The 19,663-nt window shown below is 29.4% G+C and overlaps 4 protein-coding genes across 9 annotated transcripts; 3 read left to right on the forward strand and 1 right to left on the reverse strand.

The window, feature by feature from the left end:
* The first annotated feature begins 648 nt into the window (after positions 1–648).
* LOC126857111 (uncharacterized) lies at positions 649–8,698 on the forward strand. Its single transcript, XM_050606238.1, has 23 exons — positions 649–764; positions 1,049–1,281; positions 1,530–1,775; positions 1,879–2,037; positions 2,154–2,296; positions 2,462–2,609; positions 2,704–2,888; positions 2,991–3,310; positions 3,455–3,630; positions 3,751–3,968; positions 4,282–4,501; positions 4,602–4,803; positions 4,885–5,101; positions 5,223–5,380; positions 5,611–5,753; positions 5,887–6,020; positions 6,208–6,334; positions 6,427–6,609; positions 6,685–7,014; positions 7,117–7,372; positions 7,525–7,804; positions 7,999–8,188; positions 8,347–8,698. Exons 1-22 carry the CDS (start codon positions 752–754, stop codon positions 8,168–8,170), a joined length of 4,263 nt encoding a protein of 1,420 aa, XP_050462195.1. The 5' UTR covers positions 649–751; the 3' UTR covers positions 8,171–8,188; positions 8,347–8,698.
* A 155-nt stretch (positions 8,699–8,853) lies between these two features.
* On the reverse strand, positions 8,854–13,004 carry LOC126857112 (DNA-dependent metalloprotease dvc-1). 2 transcript variants are annotated; one of them, XM_050606240.1, is made up of 5 exons: positions 12,562–13,004; positions 11,871–12,022; positions 11,678–11,786; positions 11,453–11,572; positions 8,854–10,973 (listed from the first exon to the last, which is right to left on the reverse strand). In XM_050606240.1, exons 1-5 carry the CDS (start codon positions 12,649–12,651, stop codon positions 9,435–9,437), a joined length of 2,010 nt encoding a protein of 669 aa, XP_050462197.1. In that variant the 5' UTR covers positions 12,652–13,004; the 3' UTR covers positions 8,854–9,434. The 2 variants fall into 2 exon arrangements, with proteins under 2 accessions (XP_050462197.1, XP_050462196.1); XM_050606239.1 differs by having other exon boundaries at positions 11,871–12,025; positions 12,562–13,002.
* Positions 13,005–14,083: 1,079 nt separating this feature from the next.
* LOC126857088 (tRNA pseudouridine synthase-like 1) lies at positions 14,084–16,544 on the forward strand. Of its 5 annotated transcripts, none has more exons than XM_050606206.1 (7): positions 14,084–14,144; positions 14,560–14,777; positions 14,916–15,044; positions 15,305–15,439; positions 15,512–15,658; positions 15,735–15,969; positions 16,054–16,544. In XM_050606206.1, exons 2-7 carry the CDS (start codon positions 14,731–14,733, stop codon positions 16,318–16,320), a joined length of 960 nt encoding a protein of 319 aa, XP_050462163.1. In that variant the 5' UTR covers positions 14,084–14,144; positions 14,560–14,730; the 3' UTR covers positions 16,321–16,544. The 5 variants fall into 5 exon arrangements, with proteins under 5 accessions (XP_050462163.1, XP_050462160.1, XP_050462161.1 ...); XM_050606203.1 differs by having other exon boundaries at positions 14,117–14,254; positions 14,540–14,777; XM_050606204.1 differs by having other exon boundaries at positions 14,117–14,144; positions 14,540–14,777.
* LOC126857090 (dual specificity protein phosphatase 19) lies at positions 16,508–17,658 on the forward strand. The gene has a single exon (XM_050606207.1). It carries the CDS (start codon positions 16,508–16,510, stop codon positions 17,099–17,101), a length of 594 nt encoding a protein of 197 aa, XP_050462164.1. The 3' UTR covers positions 17,102–17,658.
* The last annotated feature ends 2,005 nt before the right edge of the window (positions 17,659–19,663 follow it).

The raw sequence follows: 19,663 nt of genomic DNA on the forward strand, positions 1-19,663 counted from the left end.
TATAAAGATGATAATTTATATTTGCGAACATGTGTGTATGTGTGTGTATAATAAAATTAGTTTAAACATGTATTATTATTGTATGAAGTTTATTACGAAGCAAATTTAATTTCGGAAAATATAATTTAATAATAAAAATTTATAGTATACATATATACGTATAGAGACGACATATATTATTTGAACGAGTTAGTCAGTCGACGCTTATACTTTTCTGAACATAAAATATAGATAATAAAAATCTTTTATCAATAATAATAAAATAACTATTGAAAAATAAAATAAGAAGGAAATTATATTTTTTCAGAAAAAATTGTTTTTATATTTTTTGAACTCTTATGTTACTTGAATTAATTACATAAACTTTGATAAATTACAAATCTCTATATAATTCATAATTATAGAATTTATTTATGCATTGTAGAATTCATTTATGCTTCAATCTGTATAAAAAAAATATGCGTAAATTAAGATATAGATATACTTTGTAAATTAAGATATAGTTATACTTGCTATTTGTATTAAGTGAGAGAAAAAAAAAAGGATCGGCGATATGTAATATTCGTTTAAGTCACACATACACATATGATTGAAGATAATATGCTGAGGATAATTTATATTTATATACACATGAATAATCATGTGTATATTCATAGGTCACACTGATAAGAATTGGTAAGGGTCATTTCTTGACTTGCATGAACTCAGTTTTCTTTCAGCTCACTTTTGAACAACTACGATCAATTACATCATGCAGTTCATGGGTATAAGCTTTTATTATTTTTTATTTATTTTATATTTTAACATTTTTTCTTTAAAATAAACAAAGAAATGATTGAAATTTATTGCAAGCGAGATATATTTATTATTATAATTTTAATAATTTATTACATATATATAATAATACCAGTCTCTACACATTCTTCTCATATTTTGTTGCGAATTAATCTTTGTGCTAACATGCGTACTTCATCGAAGAATAGAAAATGATATTTTTTAGGATGTATGTGCAAGAGTGAAGATGTGAAAAAAAAATCTTGTTTTACAGATCTTAATCATATATTCAAATTAGAACAAGGTATAGGAAGAACGCTATTCATATTCTTACTTTTAAGCAATGGAAGTGTCGCGCAAAGTTTATTTAGGTCCGGTAAAGAATACATATATTCTTACAACGCTACGTCAAGTACTGGTGTGCTAGTGCCCTCCAACGCAGCTTCTTCATGGAGCCTCAATGGCAAGATTGTGATTCAGGTGGAAGATGACTACGTCACAGTACAGGTGTTTAAAAAAATCATAAACATACAATTTTGTCTATACTTTTTAATATTTTTCCGTTACAAAAATTATAATAATATATATATTAGTTCAGTTAAAAAGTTAAAACATTAAAGACAAACGAAAAAAAAAGAAAAAATTCCTTAATTTTTTGACTGACCTAATATATGTACACTTTTTAAAAATTATTTTATATTAAGTGTGTATATGTGTGTGATTTAATGTAATATATCCCAAATGTTTTTTTTTAGCTGCAGTCATTGAAGACAAAAATGTGGAATGGGAATATAAAGGAATCAAACGAAAATATCGATATTTACGATAACGCTGTAGAACTTTTGAGGCCTTTCCGAATGTCGTACAACAAAGGGCTCATTGAGAACTTTAGCATCGAAATAGAACCGGTATGGGCGACGAATATAAAACGTAGCATAGCTGGAATTTTACAGTTGGATCTTTCTAACTTGGAAAAGGAAGTCGCATTTCATTCTAGCGAGGTAAGTTATATATATATATATATATATATATATGTATGTATGTATGTATGTATGTATGTATGTATGTATGTATATATATACTCAACAAAATCATAATTTACAGATAAACCATTACGGAAAATGTAATATCGATTATGTTGTAAGCTTGGAGGGAGATACTCAGCGTTTGATAAGGAAGTCGCTAGATCCTCGGACATGTATTGGGCATCCGTGTCATAATTGGTCCAATGTTCCTAAAGTACAGTGTACCGACGAGGATCAAGTATGTTATCACGCTAAGATATTACATATCTTTATCTATTTGATTGACATAGAATCACGTTATGCTATGTTATATTGTATATTATATAATATGTTCTCTAATATTAAAACTTTCAGAATCCAGTCCTGAAAAATAGTGAAAGAGTGTATAAATTAAAAACCAATGGATACATTCACGATATACTTTCCATTAACGCATCCGGGAGTATCTATGTACAACCCTTTCAAAGCATGGGAGAGGCGCATTATCATGTTGTTCAGTATGTTTCACAATTTTCTTATGCGTACATAGTTATATTATTAAATATTTATTATTATAAATATAAGTATAAGAAACAAATCTTTATACCACATAGATAGATATTTAAATTAAGTTTTTTTTTCTCGATAATGCCAATGAAATAATATTGTTTTATATTATACAGGCAAACTATTGAATTATCTTCAGTGAAGGATATAACGAATAAGATAGTTACGAATAATTTACGAACTATTATTCTTCAACATGAGCTACCTGAAACAGATCTCACACAGGGCAGAAGTATTTCAGACAAAAGTTTTATTTTTAAATCTGTAAGTTTATATATATATATATATATATATATATATATTATTTTCTTTTTTTGTCTTTTAATTACTGTGAAAATTTTTACCAATTTTATTACAGATAAGTCGATTATTGGACCGTTTGAGCTACAGGCTCGAAAATCCGGGTTTGGATACCGAGATCCATAATCTGCATAACACGACGATATCCGTGCTTCTCTATTATCTCGATATGTTAGATCGCGTTGATCTGGAAAAAGCTTATAATCGCATTTCGGGAACTAGTTATAAAGAGGAAACGATACGGTATCTACATTGATTATTAATTATTTATTATTGATTATTCTATTTCTTTCACTGTAATTTTTTAATTTTAAAAAGGAATTATTATATTATGCTTTACTGCAGAAATATGTTTCTCGAGATATTGCCGCAAGTTGGGAGTAAAGAATCCGCTCTTTTCATATTGGATCTTATTCAAAGTAACAAGGTATCTGATATATCCGCGGTTCAACTTCTCATGCGACTACCACTTCACTTGAGAAGACCGGACGCTCAATTATTGGTCAGTCTGCAATCGCTTCTTACGCTGCCGAGCAAAATCTCCGCGGAAGTGCAAAACACCGCGATTCTCACATATGGAACGTTGATATATAAAACATGTTTAGTGCATTGCCCGTATGAGATGTTGGACGATTATGTGCGTCTCTATCTCGACAAATTTACTGGTATATAGAATGTATTAAAACGATAGAATATTCTTTTGATAGCAGATTGTATAACGACTTATATACCTTACATATTTATATCTATTAATGTATCTACATTAAAGTTTCCGCATTGTTCAGAACTACATTCAATCCGCGTTACAGAAAGCACTCAATACGAACGAAAGATGGTCTGGCTGGAAGGCTTGGCAAACATACAGCTTGGTAGAGTAGTTGAGTTTCTGGAGCCAATAGCTAGCGGTAACAATGCTGAATCGCGGCATTTTCGGGCACTTGCAGCTTGGGCCTCTATTCCTACAGCACCGTTGAGACCCGACGTGGTGAGCGGTTTTTAATTAAGCAATCTTTGTTCCATCAATATGTTTTATCAGATTCAAGTATGTCTTCATTTTTCATCATGATATACTATTTGATTATATATAGAAATATGTCCTGTGCAGATTTATCCTGTGTACTGGCCAATTTTGATTAACAGAACCGAACATTTAGAGATGAGAATCGCTGCGTTAACTTTACTCATCGTGTCTAGCCCTACACCTAATAGATTAATATCCCTGTATTGGTACATGCAAAGTGAGCCCAATCAGCACTTGTACAATTACTTTTATACAATGTTAAAATCTATGGAACGTACCACTTATCCTTGTTACAAGCACATGTAAATATATAAACAAGCTTATTAATCACAAGTCAAACTTAATAATCATAATCAAAATAACAAGCAGCAGTGTTATTTCAAAGAATATTAATTTCTACATCAATTTGCAATTTTATATTATTATAAAGCATATAAAATAAATGCAAAAAAATGTTCTTAATTCATATTATATTATATATTTGTACTATTTAAACAATATAATTTATATCGTTTGAACATGTGACATTGTTGCTATTTTTCATTAATCTAGCTAATATTATGTATTTATTTAAAGATTTTTATATCTGGTTTTAATCATTAATTGTAATTACAGAGGCAGAATCGCGGCGCAATTCAGTCGCATACTTAGAAAACCGTCAAATAGCGAATATCTCATTACCGGTAACTATCTGGTTGATTATCAAGATTCATTGAGGAGATTTGGTGCCATATTGCAAGGCATTATCATAGCCAATCCTTCTACGAATATTCCTGAAGTAATTTACGTAACTTTAAATAATTATGGCAGCGGAACACATATTAACCATCTATCTGTAAGTTTTCAAAGCCAAGAAAGTTTATCTCGTTTTTTTCTCGTAAGGTGCGAATATTGACAAATTTAATTATCATTTCTTTTTTATACAAAATATTAAGTTGTACATCAAAGCGGAAGGTGTTTTCCACTCATTAGCGACCTCCTTCGACAATCCAACAAACATAAAAGATATTCTCAAAAAGTTCAAATTAGATGAACGAAAGAAAAACTCTGTGCATTTAGAAATAATTGCACGTATTCAAGAAAAAACAGTATTGTGCGTTCACTGGAATGAGACAAAGATAGTTGAGGGGTTGAAATGTAAGAGAATTAAAACTGATAATAAGATGCATTGTTATAATATAATGTTACTATCTCATTTATGTATCTATAATTTTCTAGATTTGTCTTCTTTATGGAGTGATTTATATTATATGTATTATAACATGGAATTTCATGTTAATCAACAACGAATAAATGTGCCATTAACAATAGAATCGATCCAAGCCACCGATCTCGGTACTAACGTTAGACTTGCGATGATGGCAACGTCTTTGTTTTCAATGAGAGGAAATTTTACACGCGACTTTCCTATACGAAATAATCATGTTATTTTACGGTAAGGACATATATTTCATATATTTTTCTACAAAATTTTGCTTTATATAATTAATTATATTTAATAGCACCTTTAGTTTTTAAAATATTCTTTTTTATGAATTTATGAATATATTTTTTAGCACATCTGTTCATGGCATTGAAACGATAGAGAATTACAATCCATTGGTTGATTTGTGGCATAGTGCTGAAAGAGTTCAGTCGTTACATGGATATCTTCCTATTAACATTACAATCGGATTAGAACAACGGCCATTTATTTCATACAATGCTCTAGGAGGTATAAATACCATTTTATTAACAAACTAATAATCTATGTAATTTTTATTACATTTAATAACATTCATGCAAAAAAAAAGATTTATATAAATTTTAATTCTTTTCTCTCTAAACCGTAAAATTTCAGATAATTTTAAATCTTTCTCTGTCTCTTAAAAATACTTAAGATTTTACAAATATCTTCTAGTTTATATTCTTTGTCTTTATACTCTTAAAATTAATTTATTACAGAACATCTTAAGACAGGAATTACAGCACATGTTAAAACGCTTACAAGCATTAGAGGTGCAAATGTTAAATCGAAGTTGGAGCGAGCTTGTCATTCGTGTTCTATATCATATACAGTTTTAAAATCGTTTAGTTCTAATCTGCAAGTAAGTAAATATTATTTTGAATGTGGAATACTTTTCTTGTTATTTAAATTTACAACTATATAAATTATTTTAACGATTTATATTAATATTAATGAATATAATCCTTTTACATTCTTCTTTTCTTTTTTTATAGACAGTGAATGTTCTCAACATTGAACTTCCTGAATTAGGTGGTCGGCTAAAAGTGAATATATTTGATTGCGAAAGCACAATGCTGTATGAAACATTAACTGACGAAATTTGGTTCTCTCATCAAAGTAATTACCTGTAAGTAATATATATCAATTATGTATTATCTTTATTATGTATTTATATTTATTACATTGCATACATATATAGTATAATAAAATGTGCTTTATATTTATTATAATAATAAAATGTTATAATTTACTGTTGCATCATACATTGTGAAATAAATCTTACATCAATTACGTTAATCTTTGTGATTATATAGAACCTGGCCAAGTATGAAATTTGTTTTAATTGGACTACATTTCTTGGATTACCTTACTTACATGTCACCAAGAGGCAGCTGTGGAATAGCTGCATATGTCGAGGCAGTTAAATCGGAACCATCGCAGGTTAATAATATATAATATATTTATGTATAATATTTATATATTAATATATAATATCTCTATTATTTAAATTATATATACATTTTTCTTATTAGACCAAATTGGAATACTTGCAAAGTGAAAATCGCCATATTTTATCCTTGACACATCACAACTTACAATCTTCGCAAATTGTTCATCAATGGTTTTTGGCTACATTATACGAAAGCACTAGTTGGCTGTCAGATGTTGTTAAAATCAAAGCGTCCAAGATCGTCCCTGGTGCACGCATATTTAAGGTAAATTTGAAGATTTTACGTCTCTGACAAAAGAGTATATATAACCGAGAAATTAAAATTTATTGATTGATTTAGTTTTGTGTTGAGATCGAGAGACATGTGCCATGGCAATGGGAGTTCTTGAGCAAAGAACCGAGCGACTCGTCTCGCATTAAATTAAATATCATTTGGGGATTGTCCGATTCCGTGAAAGGAAAATGTAGCGGATCTTCTATATCGATAAACTTAATTGGCGAAATTAGTAACGAGCAGCTCGAGCAGAGCAAAGAGGCGAACTGGCCTTATGGCGAATGTACAAAAGAATCTATTGGAAAAATATTCGTTCCTTACACAAATTCTTGTTACGAAGCGTCAAGAGAATTGTCAACCTTACGGAAATATACAATCTCGGCGCATTATGAAAACGTAAGTAAAGAAGAGTAAGTACATAACTAAAAACTCTGCGAAATTTTACACACATATAATAATATTATAATAATATTACTTGTAATATTGTGAAAATAACAGTTACCAGAGAGTTTGTCCAAATTAGTCTGGAAAATGTACGCTTTCTATGATTTGATCGGTGGAAACAGCAGTAATGCGAGAAAGTCTGATGAGATTGCGATAACAGCAATATTTCCGAAAGAATCAAATGTTGGTGAATTGCAACTTAACGGAGACAAAATTGCTATCGAATACAATTCGCGCTATATTGATTCTTTTCTGATCCGAACAAGAATTCATAAATACATGGAAATGCTTTTATTTAGAATGTTTTCTAGTAAGTAATTATATTAATCGCATAATAATCATCCATATATTTCACTGATTCTAATTTTAGAATACTTCGCATAAGTCTAATGCATACAATGATGTATATTTTATGATATAAATGTGAAGAAATTGTTTAATTTAATGTTTTATATTTTATAGGCACGTGTATCGTAACGTCAAATTCCATAAAATCCGGGTACAATATGGTTTATACTTTCGCTGAAAATAGCGAAGTGATATTATTGGGGCAATGCTATGATGAGAATCCTAGACTCGCGTTAACCGCAGCCAATAGCATGCATGGGATCAACGTTAATTTGACTGATGAATCGGGAATTATACGGATTGTAGCCGATATGGGTAGAGGAACCCTATATAATGCTACATCATCGATAAAATTGCAATCTGATTATGTATTTCATACATTAGGAACTAAAATGTAAGTAAAGAAAATAACTTCTAATAAAGTGAAGAATTCAAGCACAAATCTATAATTTGTAAATAAATCTATATATAATCCACCTTAGATGTGTGGATGCGACTTTATATTTACAATGAGCTTTACAAATTATAGAATTGTATATCTTGGCTCTTCAAATATAATATTAAAAAAAGATCTATTATCATGTATAGGATGAAAACGGGTGGTAAGGCAATTGATATCTTGCTACCTAATATTCTTCTGTATATTCATTGGACACAAGAGCAAATTTTACTTTTTTTTCCCAATCATGTGCTAGACTTTAGCTGTGGAATATGCACGCTCGACCATTCCAATGTCGACAGATTATATGAGAAATTGTGATTTAATCTATAAAACATGGTGTGTATATATTTTAAATATATATATATATATATGTATATATATATATATATATATATATATATATATATATATATATACGCGTATGTGTGTGTGTATATGTGTTGTATCATATGTAACGAGCCTTGATAATTTTTATTGATTTTTGATATTCATAGAAAATCCGATGTTAAAATGTTGCGGAATAAAATACAACAGTTTTTTATTTGTTCTTATTTAATATATATCTGATGAATGGTATAATGTACACAAGAAAAGGATATTTGTATAATAGTTATATTGTGACTAGGATTTTCGGCCGTTATTGCGTTATTATGGTTAGGATTTTAGTCGAAATCGATTGATCGATCAATATCTGATATTTCCACGCGTCAATCCCATTATTATCAATAATGATTGCTAACTATTTGATAATATAAAGCTGAAAATCTAAGCCATATACATAATTATATGCTATTGTAATATTTCTCATTTTTTTCTATCATAAAATATATAAACTTTAGCAAATAATGAGTACAGATTAATACATAAAATTATGACTAATTATTTAAAGCTCTTAGATTTTAATTGATTTTACTAGCCTTAGAGAATTGTTTGTTATTTATTAAAAAATAATGCTAAGAATTCTAAGATAACAGAAGAGAATTCTATAAAAACGAATATAATAATTTATTAAGACTTAAATTTATTAAACTGTTAAAAAATTATATTATATTAAATTATATGTGTATATATATGCAAATACATTATGTCACATAAGTGATGTTGATAATTACACCTGGCACACAAGTTTTGCTTCATCTTGTTTTTTAATTATAATGTATTCTTCAAACTTTTATTTTATTCACAATAAGAATATAAACGAAAATATATATGAAAATTATCTTAAATTATATATATACGTGTGTGTATATGTGTGTAAGAATGAAAAAATGCTTCTTAATCCCAAAATAGCAAATTTTTTTTTGTTTTTTTTTTGTTTGCATTAAATTATATGCTTAGTTTCTCAGTATTCAATAATTTTGTATGTTTATAAAAAGAGGAATTTGTTTTGCGTTGTAAAATTTTCACAAATATATTCACACAATTTATTGTTTTTTTATTATATTCTTCTTTATGTATAAAAAATTGCGATATGTGTAAAAAATGAAAAAAGATATTTATTAAGATTATTTAGCTACATATTAAGATAAAAGAAATGCGTTATTAGCTCCAAAAAAATAGCTTTTTTTGTCCATAAGATCACTTATTCATTTTTAAGGCACGTATCTAGATGTTGATTCATAAGGTTTTCCAAAATTATCTGCATACATACTGGACAAGGATATCTATTTTCCATAGAATTGTTTTCTACAACAAGCATATCATCATCATTCTGATCATTATCATCGTCTATTATCATGGTGTCATCATTAAAAACACTTCCAATGCATTCTTCGAGATGTTCATTTAATGATATCTCAGGTAGGATCTGCATGTTGCAAACTAAACATTTGTGTTCGAGATCCGTTGCGTCATTCTTACCAGTGCTAGTACTTGCGTAACATTGGGGTTTTGGAGTTTCACTGTCTGTGGAATCACTGGAATCGATGATTATAGAATCATCCAAATGAGAACTAGAGAAACTACTTATACTGATTATACTGTCATCATATGATGCACGAGAAGTAGAGGGAATGGCAGCTTTACGAACTGAATCTGCTTCCAACAGGCATTCATCAAGGTGTTGATTAATATCTGCAGATGGCAGTCTTCTGTTACAGACGGGACAGTTGACATACTCAGCCATCTCGTCTGGATTATCTAATCTTAAACGCTTATTAGGAATGGTATTTACATCAAAGTTTTGTTCTACTACTGATGTGGAGAATGTTCGAGTCGGCAACATTAATTCCTCGTTATTATTATTATTATTGATATTATTATTAATTTCGTCAATCAACGTATTATCATTTATTAGGCATGTATCTACGTGTCTATATATATTTTCTAAAGTCATAGGTATGTTACACGTAGGGCAAGGTACAGAATTATTTCTTGGTTGATTTAGATTTAATACTGAATTATTGGCAGATCTCTCTTGTCTTACGATCGATGATAATTCTGAATCTCTTCTAGTTAATTCACGCCGATTTTCATCATCATTTACATGCATAAATTTAGTCAACAGATTACTCTGGCCGCTGTTACTACCTCCTAAAACACCAGAACATGAAAATGTGGGATTCTTAGAAATGCTCTTTGTATTATCCTTTTCTACTTTTTCACTCGGGCCGCTAGTACTCCAGCCATGTAGATTATTAATGGAGCCACCCAATTTCTTCATTCCTAATGACAAATCTTGAGTATTTTTCTCATTCATAGCACGAAACGAATTTGTACCACCATTATTATCTCTACTAGTACTAGGCTTATCATTGTTTCTTTGAGTGAGTATTTTAGAGTCACTATGAATAAGGGAGATTTTCGAAGATGTAGATTTAGCCGTTGCCGGAGTATTCTTTGAAAACCAATCGGTGATACTCTTACTTGATTTCTGGTCTTTCAATTTTGATTTATCACTCTGTTTTGGATATGATTTAAAGTTTTTCGGCTCTTTTATTTTTATAAACACGCCATTGCAATTCCGTTGATGTTCGCTCCACCAAAAATCTGATGGACCAGGTGCACGATTCATACTACGTCGAACTGTACCAAAGAATGGTGGTCTGTGTTGGCAAGGCCCATTACATTTCCACCAATGCTGTCTGTACAATCTTACTTCGTCGTGAAAATTGTGATAAATCTAAAAATCGATATAATAAAAAAACTATATTAATATATATGTAGAATAAAAAAATTTAGAATAGAATCTAACAAAATTATTATTACAAATATGCAAATGAGATTATGTTTAAGAACCTGCTTTTTTAAAATCTTGTCAAATCTGATTTCTAATTCATATTTGAATAATTTATTTTCATATAAGTTACTTAAAATTTTTGAGTAAATGATAATATTAAATTATTATTTATATAAATGCTATGAATATATATGTATGAAAACTTTACAATGCAAAATAAATTTCTTGTCTTTTCTTTTTTTCTTTATAAACACGATATTATTGATGTAATTGGCCTACTCAATTTATTGAGATTTAAACTGATTTATGAATTATAATGTGAAATAGTTTTAAGAATTTTTGAATCTAATGCACATTTTGTAATAAAGATCACATGTTTCTTAATAATATATCATGAACATTATTACAAATTATTAACTCACTGTTATATTGGTTCCTGCTTCTTTATTTATCCTATACATATGTTTACAGAAATTGGGTCCATGACCATCTCTATCACTATCATTATTTGTTAAGAACAAATACGCATGAATCATCTCGTGCTGCAATTTAATACAATATCAATAATATACAAAAAGTTCCTTAAATGAATTTTTTTTATAATTGTGTGTATATATTAATATTTATAAATATTGAAAAATGTTTACCAATAAAGTTTCAACAAGGTCTTTTCTTGGCCTAAGTTTAAGTAAAGGTGCACTGAGAGATATGATACATTCTTTATTACGTGAATGAAAAGTACAAACTCCAGCAGAACTATAAATATATATAATCAGATATTATATATAAATATTGATGCAAACAATAATATTTCATATTTAAAAAGTGAAAGATATTTACCTCTTCATTCTGTTACTCCACTTGATCTGAACAGGAGACAAGACATCCCAAAAAAAGCGTGCATTGAATTGTACAAACAAGGTATGAATATTGGGAGTAGGATCAATAAATTCCAATGCCTCGTCGACTAATTTATGTATATACAGAGTATTCTTCTGAAAATAAATATTCTTCTCTAATACAATGTATGTAAAAAAAAATTGTTTCTAGAACATATATTTATTTTGTACACAATATATTTATTAGATACTCTTGACCTTAAAATTCTTTAAGATTAATGTGTACAATATCACTTTTTTCACATAATTTGTAATGTTTTAATTTTTTATATTTATATTTTGTATAAATTACATATATATCTAAATGCCTATACATGCTCATATCGTTACATTTCAACAGTGTAACGATTTTTATAATTAAAAAAAATTCTTTTTAATGACAAAGTAAGGATTTTAATTATCATCATCTTTTGCATGCTATCATCTATTTTGCATGTAAAAGATAATTTCATTGAAAAATCATTAAGGAAGTGGATATTTCACGTAACTTAGCAATAACTTTCTCTTTTCCAATTTCTTACAATTTTATTAAATGAAATATCGAGTGTTTGTGAAGAAGAACAAATTTACAAGTTTTCGATACATCGATGCAATATATAACATTCACGATGAAAATGTTTAATAATAAATACCTTTTCTAGATTAATTGCATTTTCTGTTACACCTAAACAATTGAGTTTTTCATGCATGTCATATGCCATGTGGAAATCTTGCGATGCCATTATTTTCTTTTACAGCCTTTGTTCACCTTATTTCACACGAGAAAAAATGATACTTTTCTTTCTCTCTTTCTCTTTCTTTCTTTCTCTTTTTCTGTGATGTACTTCATGCAACGTTATTTATTAGAATATCTTATGTATCAGGGGAGAATAAATAGAGAAATATTTTTACATATTCCACAAGACATTTCACACATTCGCACAATACAATTTATATCCATTTAAACCTGATAATTTTAAGAATCTTGAAACTCGACGTGGTGAAACGACAACACAATAACGAATAACGACAATTGACGACAATCGAGTGAGCAAAATAACATAGAAAGAGAAAGACCGAAAGAAAAGAAGGAATGTAGAAGAAAGTTAGATGGCGAAACTAATGTTCCGCCGTTTTTCGCGCATGCGTTCCAGTGAAGTGTCAAGATTTAAAAAAAAAGATGATATAATAGATGTTTTAACTTCTATTTTTGTCCAATTTCTATAATTTGTTTAATTTGTTTATATTATTAATAATCACACATTTTTTTACGTTTATATTTTTTTCTATTTAAAATGAGATGATATGTGATTGACATTTTAGAAGAGAGAGAGAGAGAAAGAAAGGGATCGAGACAAAAAAAGACAGAATATAGATAAGCATATAAAAAGTACAATTAGATAGAGAAAAAAATGCTATACTTTTCGTAGAGATTCACATGGCGATCAAAGATGATTGTCGACGTGATTTAGAGATCTCTAAATCTGTAGGAATAATGGTTCGATATTGGCCTAGTTTATACCGATATTCTTTAACGTACTAAACCTAAATATTATACCGACCAATCACAACCATTTCATTCTTTAAAGAAATGACTATGATTGGTTAGTATATAGTACGTAATAATATATCGGTGTAAACTAATGGCGTTTTCGAATGAACGGATTAGGACCAATTTTACCACCTTCGGTTAAGTTAACTGATGGTTAAAATCAGCAGGGTGGCAACTGAAATGATAAGAATGCTTGGTTTTCCTTCACTTCTATTTTCTGTTGCCACCCTGCTGATTTTAACCATCGGTTAACTTATCCAAAGATGGTGAAATTGGCCCTTAATCCAACGCGGATCAATTAATCACTATATTTTACTATGAATTCGAGTCCTTTATTGGCAGAGCCAATACAATGACGTCATTAATCGCTCTTAGAGTGATTAAACCTGCTACATTCGAAAGCGCCATAAGTGGCAGGAATGTCTTGAACATATCCAGATCGGATGTGGCCATTTAAAAAACCAAAGAAAAAGAAAATGCCATAAACCATTGATGAATATTGAAGCAATAAAGTTCTCACAAAGAGGAATATATTCCATAAGAAATAGCAATTTATTTGATATATATCCTTTTTTTTATAAGAAATTATTTAACGTGCCGTTAACTGAGTAGTTATTTTTTTATTTTTTCTACACTTCCACTTCCTTTTTCCTCTACTTGGGTACCGATAATCTTATGTGTATCGTATGTATATTTTTGTTTCCGGTTGTTATTCCATATTAAAAAAAAAAACAGTCTTTACTATATTAGTTGCTTTCCATTTGCACTCAAGTGATAATGAGACACTCAGTTATGTGAGTATTTTATACTCAGATAAAATGTCAATTATTCAATGAGTAAAAGGAACGCGCAAACGATAATGCAGGTTCATAACTTTATTTTTGTATGTGAGTCTATTAGACTCGTTAAAGCACAACACGGTCTCAATTCTCAATTGTGTGCAGAAAGCACAGTTGAATCTCACTTTCTCAGCGTCAAAAAGAACGTGCATTTAACTGAGTTATGACATCATAAGTGAGAATTATCTAAGTTTTGATGTAAATGGAAAGCAACTATTATTTTGCCTTTCTTTTATAAAGGTCAAAACATCTTTTAGCAGCTTTTGGACAAAAGTTTCACACTAATGTTCTTTACCTATACTTGACATATCATTGCGAAGCGAGGTTATGGAATTGAGTGTGATTGCTACTAGAAATTATTAAGATTTATCATCATCAATTACTATGCGATAGGATATTATTTCTCTTGCTTTCGTATATAAAAGGCAATTATGGTACGATATTTCCTTAAATTTTCGTACATTGGTACACAATACAGGTACAACATAAAGCACTCATATTTGATATAATCATATGCAACAAGTTCGTTTTTCGTTGTTTCAAATCTGTATATATACATTTATAGTAGTTTCATCTTTTTCTTGTGAAAACGTAACGTGACAATATTTTCATAAAGGGGTTTGCAGAAACAAACTAGCGACAGTTTTATACGGGATACAGATTCTATTCAAGGTGCTCTGGAAACTGCTTTATTAACTATCAAACCAAAAACCGTAATTAGACCATCCATATGTCTTTCCAGCAGGTAATATTTTAAAATTTTATATTTTTTTTTATACAAGTTTCTACGGTAGTCTACAATAAATACTACAGTATCATAATTATTGGCTAATAATTTGCATATTAAAGATTATAAGTATATATACACAGTTTTATTGCACGTTATTAAATTATTTTGCTGAAAGAACTATATTTTCTTTGACAAAATTGAATATGATTGAATAATTGATTTAATTATTATTATTATTCTATTTTTTATCAAACTGTTAAAATATATTTTCATAGAACAGATGCTGGAGTTCACGCTTTATGCAACACATGTCATGTGGAACTTGAAAACAAATATGGTCGAGTATATAATACATCAGATATAAAAAAATATGTTAATCGTTATTTTGCCAAATGTGGTCATACCATTAGGTAATTAACAAATCTGAGATTTTTAAATTTTATTGTAATGTTTTAATACATGTATAAAAATTCTTTTTATAGATTGCTGGATTGCATACCTGTCACATATGATTTTCACGCGAGGCGTTTTGCAAAATCTCGAACTTATATATACAGATTTATGATACCAAAAGAATCTGAGGAACAACGGATATCTCTTGCAGAAGCAATACATACTTATCATCTTAGGTTTGTCATAAAATAAAATAAAAATTAAACATACTTTGTTTTAATGTATTTTATTAATAATGTATATATTTTTCAGAGCATACAATTTTGATATAGATAGAGCGAAATGTGGTATAAAATTGTTTATGGGAACAAAGGACTTTACTACATTTAGTGCAAAAAGTGAGACAAAGCATAAAATCCAATATGTACGTTCCTTACATTCCTTCACTTTGGAAGAGGCGCAGCCTTTAATGCCGTTTGATCCGCTGTCCGAAAATTTTACATACTGGCACTTTATATGCAGTGGAAAATCTTTCTTATACAATCAGGTAATATATTTTATTTATAAATATGTTACATTTTATTCATAAATACAATTGGGAAATAAGGATTATAAATGTTATTTTATGCAGATAAGACGAATGGTTGGTGCTCTATTTGCATTAGGATTAGGAAAAATAACAGAAAAAGATATTACTACAATGTTACAAGTTCCCTCTCATCATAACTGGAATCCTCGTGTTACACCTGCATCACCGAATGGTTTACATCTATTGAATGTAGAATACGATGCAGATGAATTAAGACATTGTATCATACTAGAAGAACAAGAAGAAAAATTACAGTTGAAAGAACAAGAACAGGAGTTACAGTTGAAGGAGCAAAAGCAGAAAGTTTAATTGAAAGAATGAAAAAAGAAATATTGTTTAAGAAATTATTAGAGTATAGCTGGAAAATATAATTTTATGTAGTGGATGATATGGAAACAAGAATTTTCTGTCCTAACAAAAATATATCGTATTTCATATGGTTTCTGATACAAGTATATCTGAAAAATAAAAATTATTACTAACAAATCTTTGCACAATGGATTTACGAGATCTTATCGCTAAAAAAAGATCATCATTAAAATCGTGTAAAACGGTGATAACAGATCCGCTTGGCAACAAGTACGAAATTGAACAAGGCCAAATAAAGAAACTGGAGAAAAGCCTACCATTTGTAGTAGACGAAAAACCTGATTTGCGTGTCGCCAATATAATACCAGGTTTATATCTTAGCTCTCAAGATCCAGCAGTTTGTATCGATATATTGAAGAAATATGAAATACGGCATATTTTAAGCATAGGTGTGGCAATTAATATTTCCGAGAGATTCGACGATATTCGATATCACACCTGTGATTTGTTAGACTTGCCGGAATCGAATATAATACCGTTGCTAAAAAGATGCGTCCATATCATACATGCGACTCGTAAAGAAAACATCCTTGTGCATTGCAATGCTGGTGTTTCTCGCTCCCCTGCTATTGTTATCGCTTATTTAATGATTTATAAAAAATTGTCATATGATGAAGCTTACAATAAAGTAAAAAAAGCGAGAGGTTGCATTAGACCTAATGATGGATTTGTAAAACAATTACATAGTATTGAAAACACAATCTTTGTCAATGAATTGTAATAGTGTGTTCTAATATATCTATGCTAAAAACAATTTAGACAAATATTTTAAAATGTTTACATTAATATAAATATTTTTGGTCATGTCATAATGTATTTCATACGATATAATGCGTAATATGTATGTATGTGTGTATGCGTACACATACATACAAAATGCATATATATATGTTTGCCTTGTGTTCCTTGGAATAAAGATTATAAAGAAACAAAAAGATATAATGCACATATAAGAAATGGATAAATGGATCAATGAATGTAGAATATATTGTTATAATAGAGAATCCATGTGTTATAACATTATTTACTTAAGTGTACAGAGAATATTATTTCATATATATAATTACAATATATTTTATATCATAACTCATTAGAAAATTAGATTCATGCACAGCATCTATCAAATTCTTAGCCAAAATTAAGTATATTAAGATTTTTACTAATTCTGGCTTCTTTTCTTATATTTACCATGCATTGGAGATGACACATAGGTCGCTGTACCAAGTAGATTTATAAAAATTACTGTAAATCTAAAAAATATAAGTGAATTTCTGTATACATGATAATCCTATTATTTCATTCATAATATAGTGTATCATTGTACCCATGGTACCTATTACCACTTTCTCTCTTCTATTACATATTATATAGAATAATTATTATCAGTATCCATATATACGTGTTTACATGTGATGTGTATATATACAGGCTGTCCCAGAATCACCGGATGATACTTTAGAGACAGATTAACCAATCTGGAATAATTTAATAAAAAATACCGAGTATTTATTGTCGATACAATAAAAATATCATCAATAGTTTCAAAATTATAAACTATTGAAAATGAAGAGATTTTTTACAAGTAAAATTTCAGAGATATAAAATGGCCTATGAAAAGAATATTAATTTAAGAAACTTGATTATATGTAATATTATAATTGCAAAGATTGAGAAGAATAAGTTCCGAGATTTTTGCTAAGAAAGAATAGATTTCAAATTCCTGAATGTGAATCTATTCCGAGAGTATCTTCCAGTGATTTTCAGATATCCCAGATAAATGCAATATATATATATATATTGCACTTACATACTTATATGTATAATCTAATATTCACATTCCTCCAACAATTGAAATGAGCTGTCTCGAAGAAAATAGACAAGGCACTTGAACTGAATATCCTTTTCTTAGCTAGTTGGCCTCATAAATATAGTAGAATGCAAAGGACTTGCACATCAAACGGTAGAATATAGGACAAATAAATAAAGCCGGCTATCGAAAGGAATTCGTACATCGTTCGTTATTCGTAACATTCAAAATTTGACCATTCTCTGCAACAGTGCCAATTTCGCTGTATAATGTGTCTTAATGAGTCTCGAGCGGCGCGCGCGGGATCAAGGCCTTTTAAATACCGTGTTCCTTGAACATATAACATTATGTGATTGCTTGTAAGGCAATTAAAAATAGCGTAAGTTCCAGTTCGCATTGCTTCGCGATGGTAAAGATACAAGAAAATGATCTCTCTACTTATACTGGAAAGATGCAAAACGCATAATACAAATGGCATAAAATACATTTTTTCTGTTTCTACGGAATATCAGAAAATTCACTTATAGAAATTACATCGGTGTTTTAATCCCCGATTATATAAATCTTTTATTTGGATATTATCTATAATTGATAAGAGAATGTACTTGATGCATCGATAGAGTTCTCGTTTATGTCACATCCAAAATCTCAGAGACGTGAACAGTTTGTAGTAATGTGATAAAAAATTGCGCGAGTTGCTATAAGGAATAAGCTTTTCCTTGGAAAGCACGTTTCTAACACGTTTCTTCTCTTTTTGATTCGTAAAGATTTTACTATATAAATTTTAACAAGTGTGATGTAGTTTAGAAACCACTTGATTCAAGTGGCACAAAATAACGAGAAAATGCGCGCGATATATATATACAAAAAAATATAAATAAATTAACAAATTATTATGCTAAGTCCAACGAAAAACGTATACGACTTTCTGCAGTCTACACGCAATACAGAAATTATGTATGATGTACATCTGTGAAAGTAGTATAATATACACGAATATATAAACTGGCTAAATTCTACAGAAAGAGACTGCTGCATACAAAATATTTGTCCTTTATCGTAGAATACAAACTGTACGCAGAGAATCTACGGTTAATTTGTGTCCTAAAATAGAGGCCGTTGTTGCGGAACATGATTAGTTATACTTTGCAATTTTTGCAGGCTTGGTCTCTTTTCTGCAGAATGCCGATCCAATCATTTCCCACGAAGCCACAGTCTTAAGTACAACATATCTGTACCTGAAAGGCATATCGTTAGAAATACAGCCAGATTAAATCGTACACACGATGTATCCGAATGTGCTGTATCCGAATGGAATGAGCGATAAATTCAGGACAACATGCGTTACAGTTACAGATATATAGAACATCGGTATTATGAATTGTAAATATAAACATCGTCGTCGAACGCGTTGTGTGTAGTAAACCAGTGTCAGAGTCCAATAGAATGGCCAGGTCGTATGCAGCAACGTCAGTA

The sequence above is a fragment of the Cataglyphis hispanica genome, chromosome 20 (genome assembly GCF_021464435.1).
Source record: "Cataglyphis hispanica isolate Lineage 1 chromosome 20, ULB_Chis1_1.0, whole genome shotgun sequence".
NCBI classification, from domain to species: domain Eukaryota; kingdom Metazoa; phylum Arthropoda; class Insecta; order Hymenoptera; family Formicidae; genus Cataglyphis; species Cataglyphis hispanica.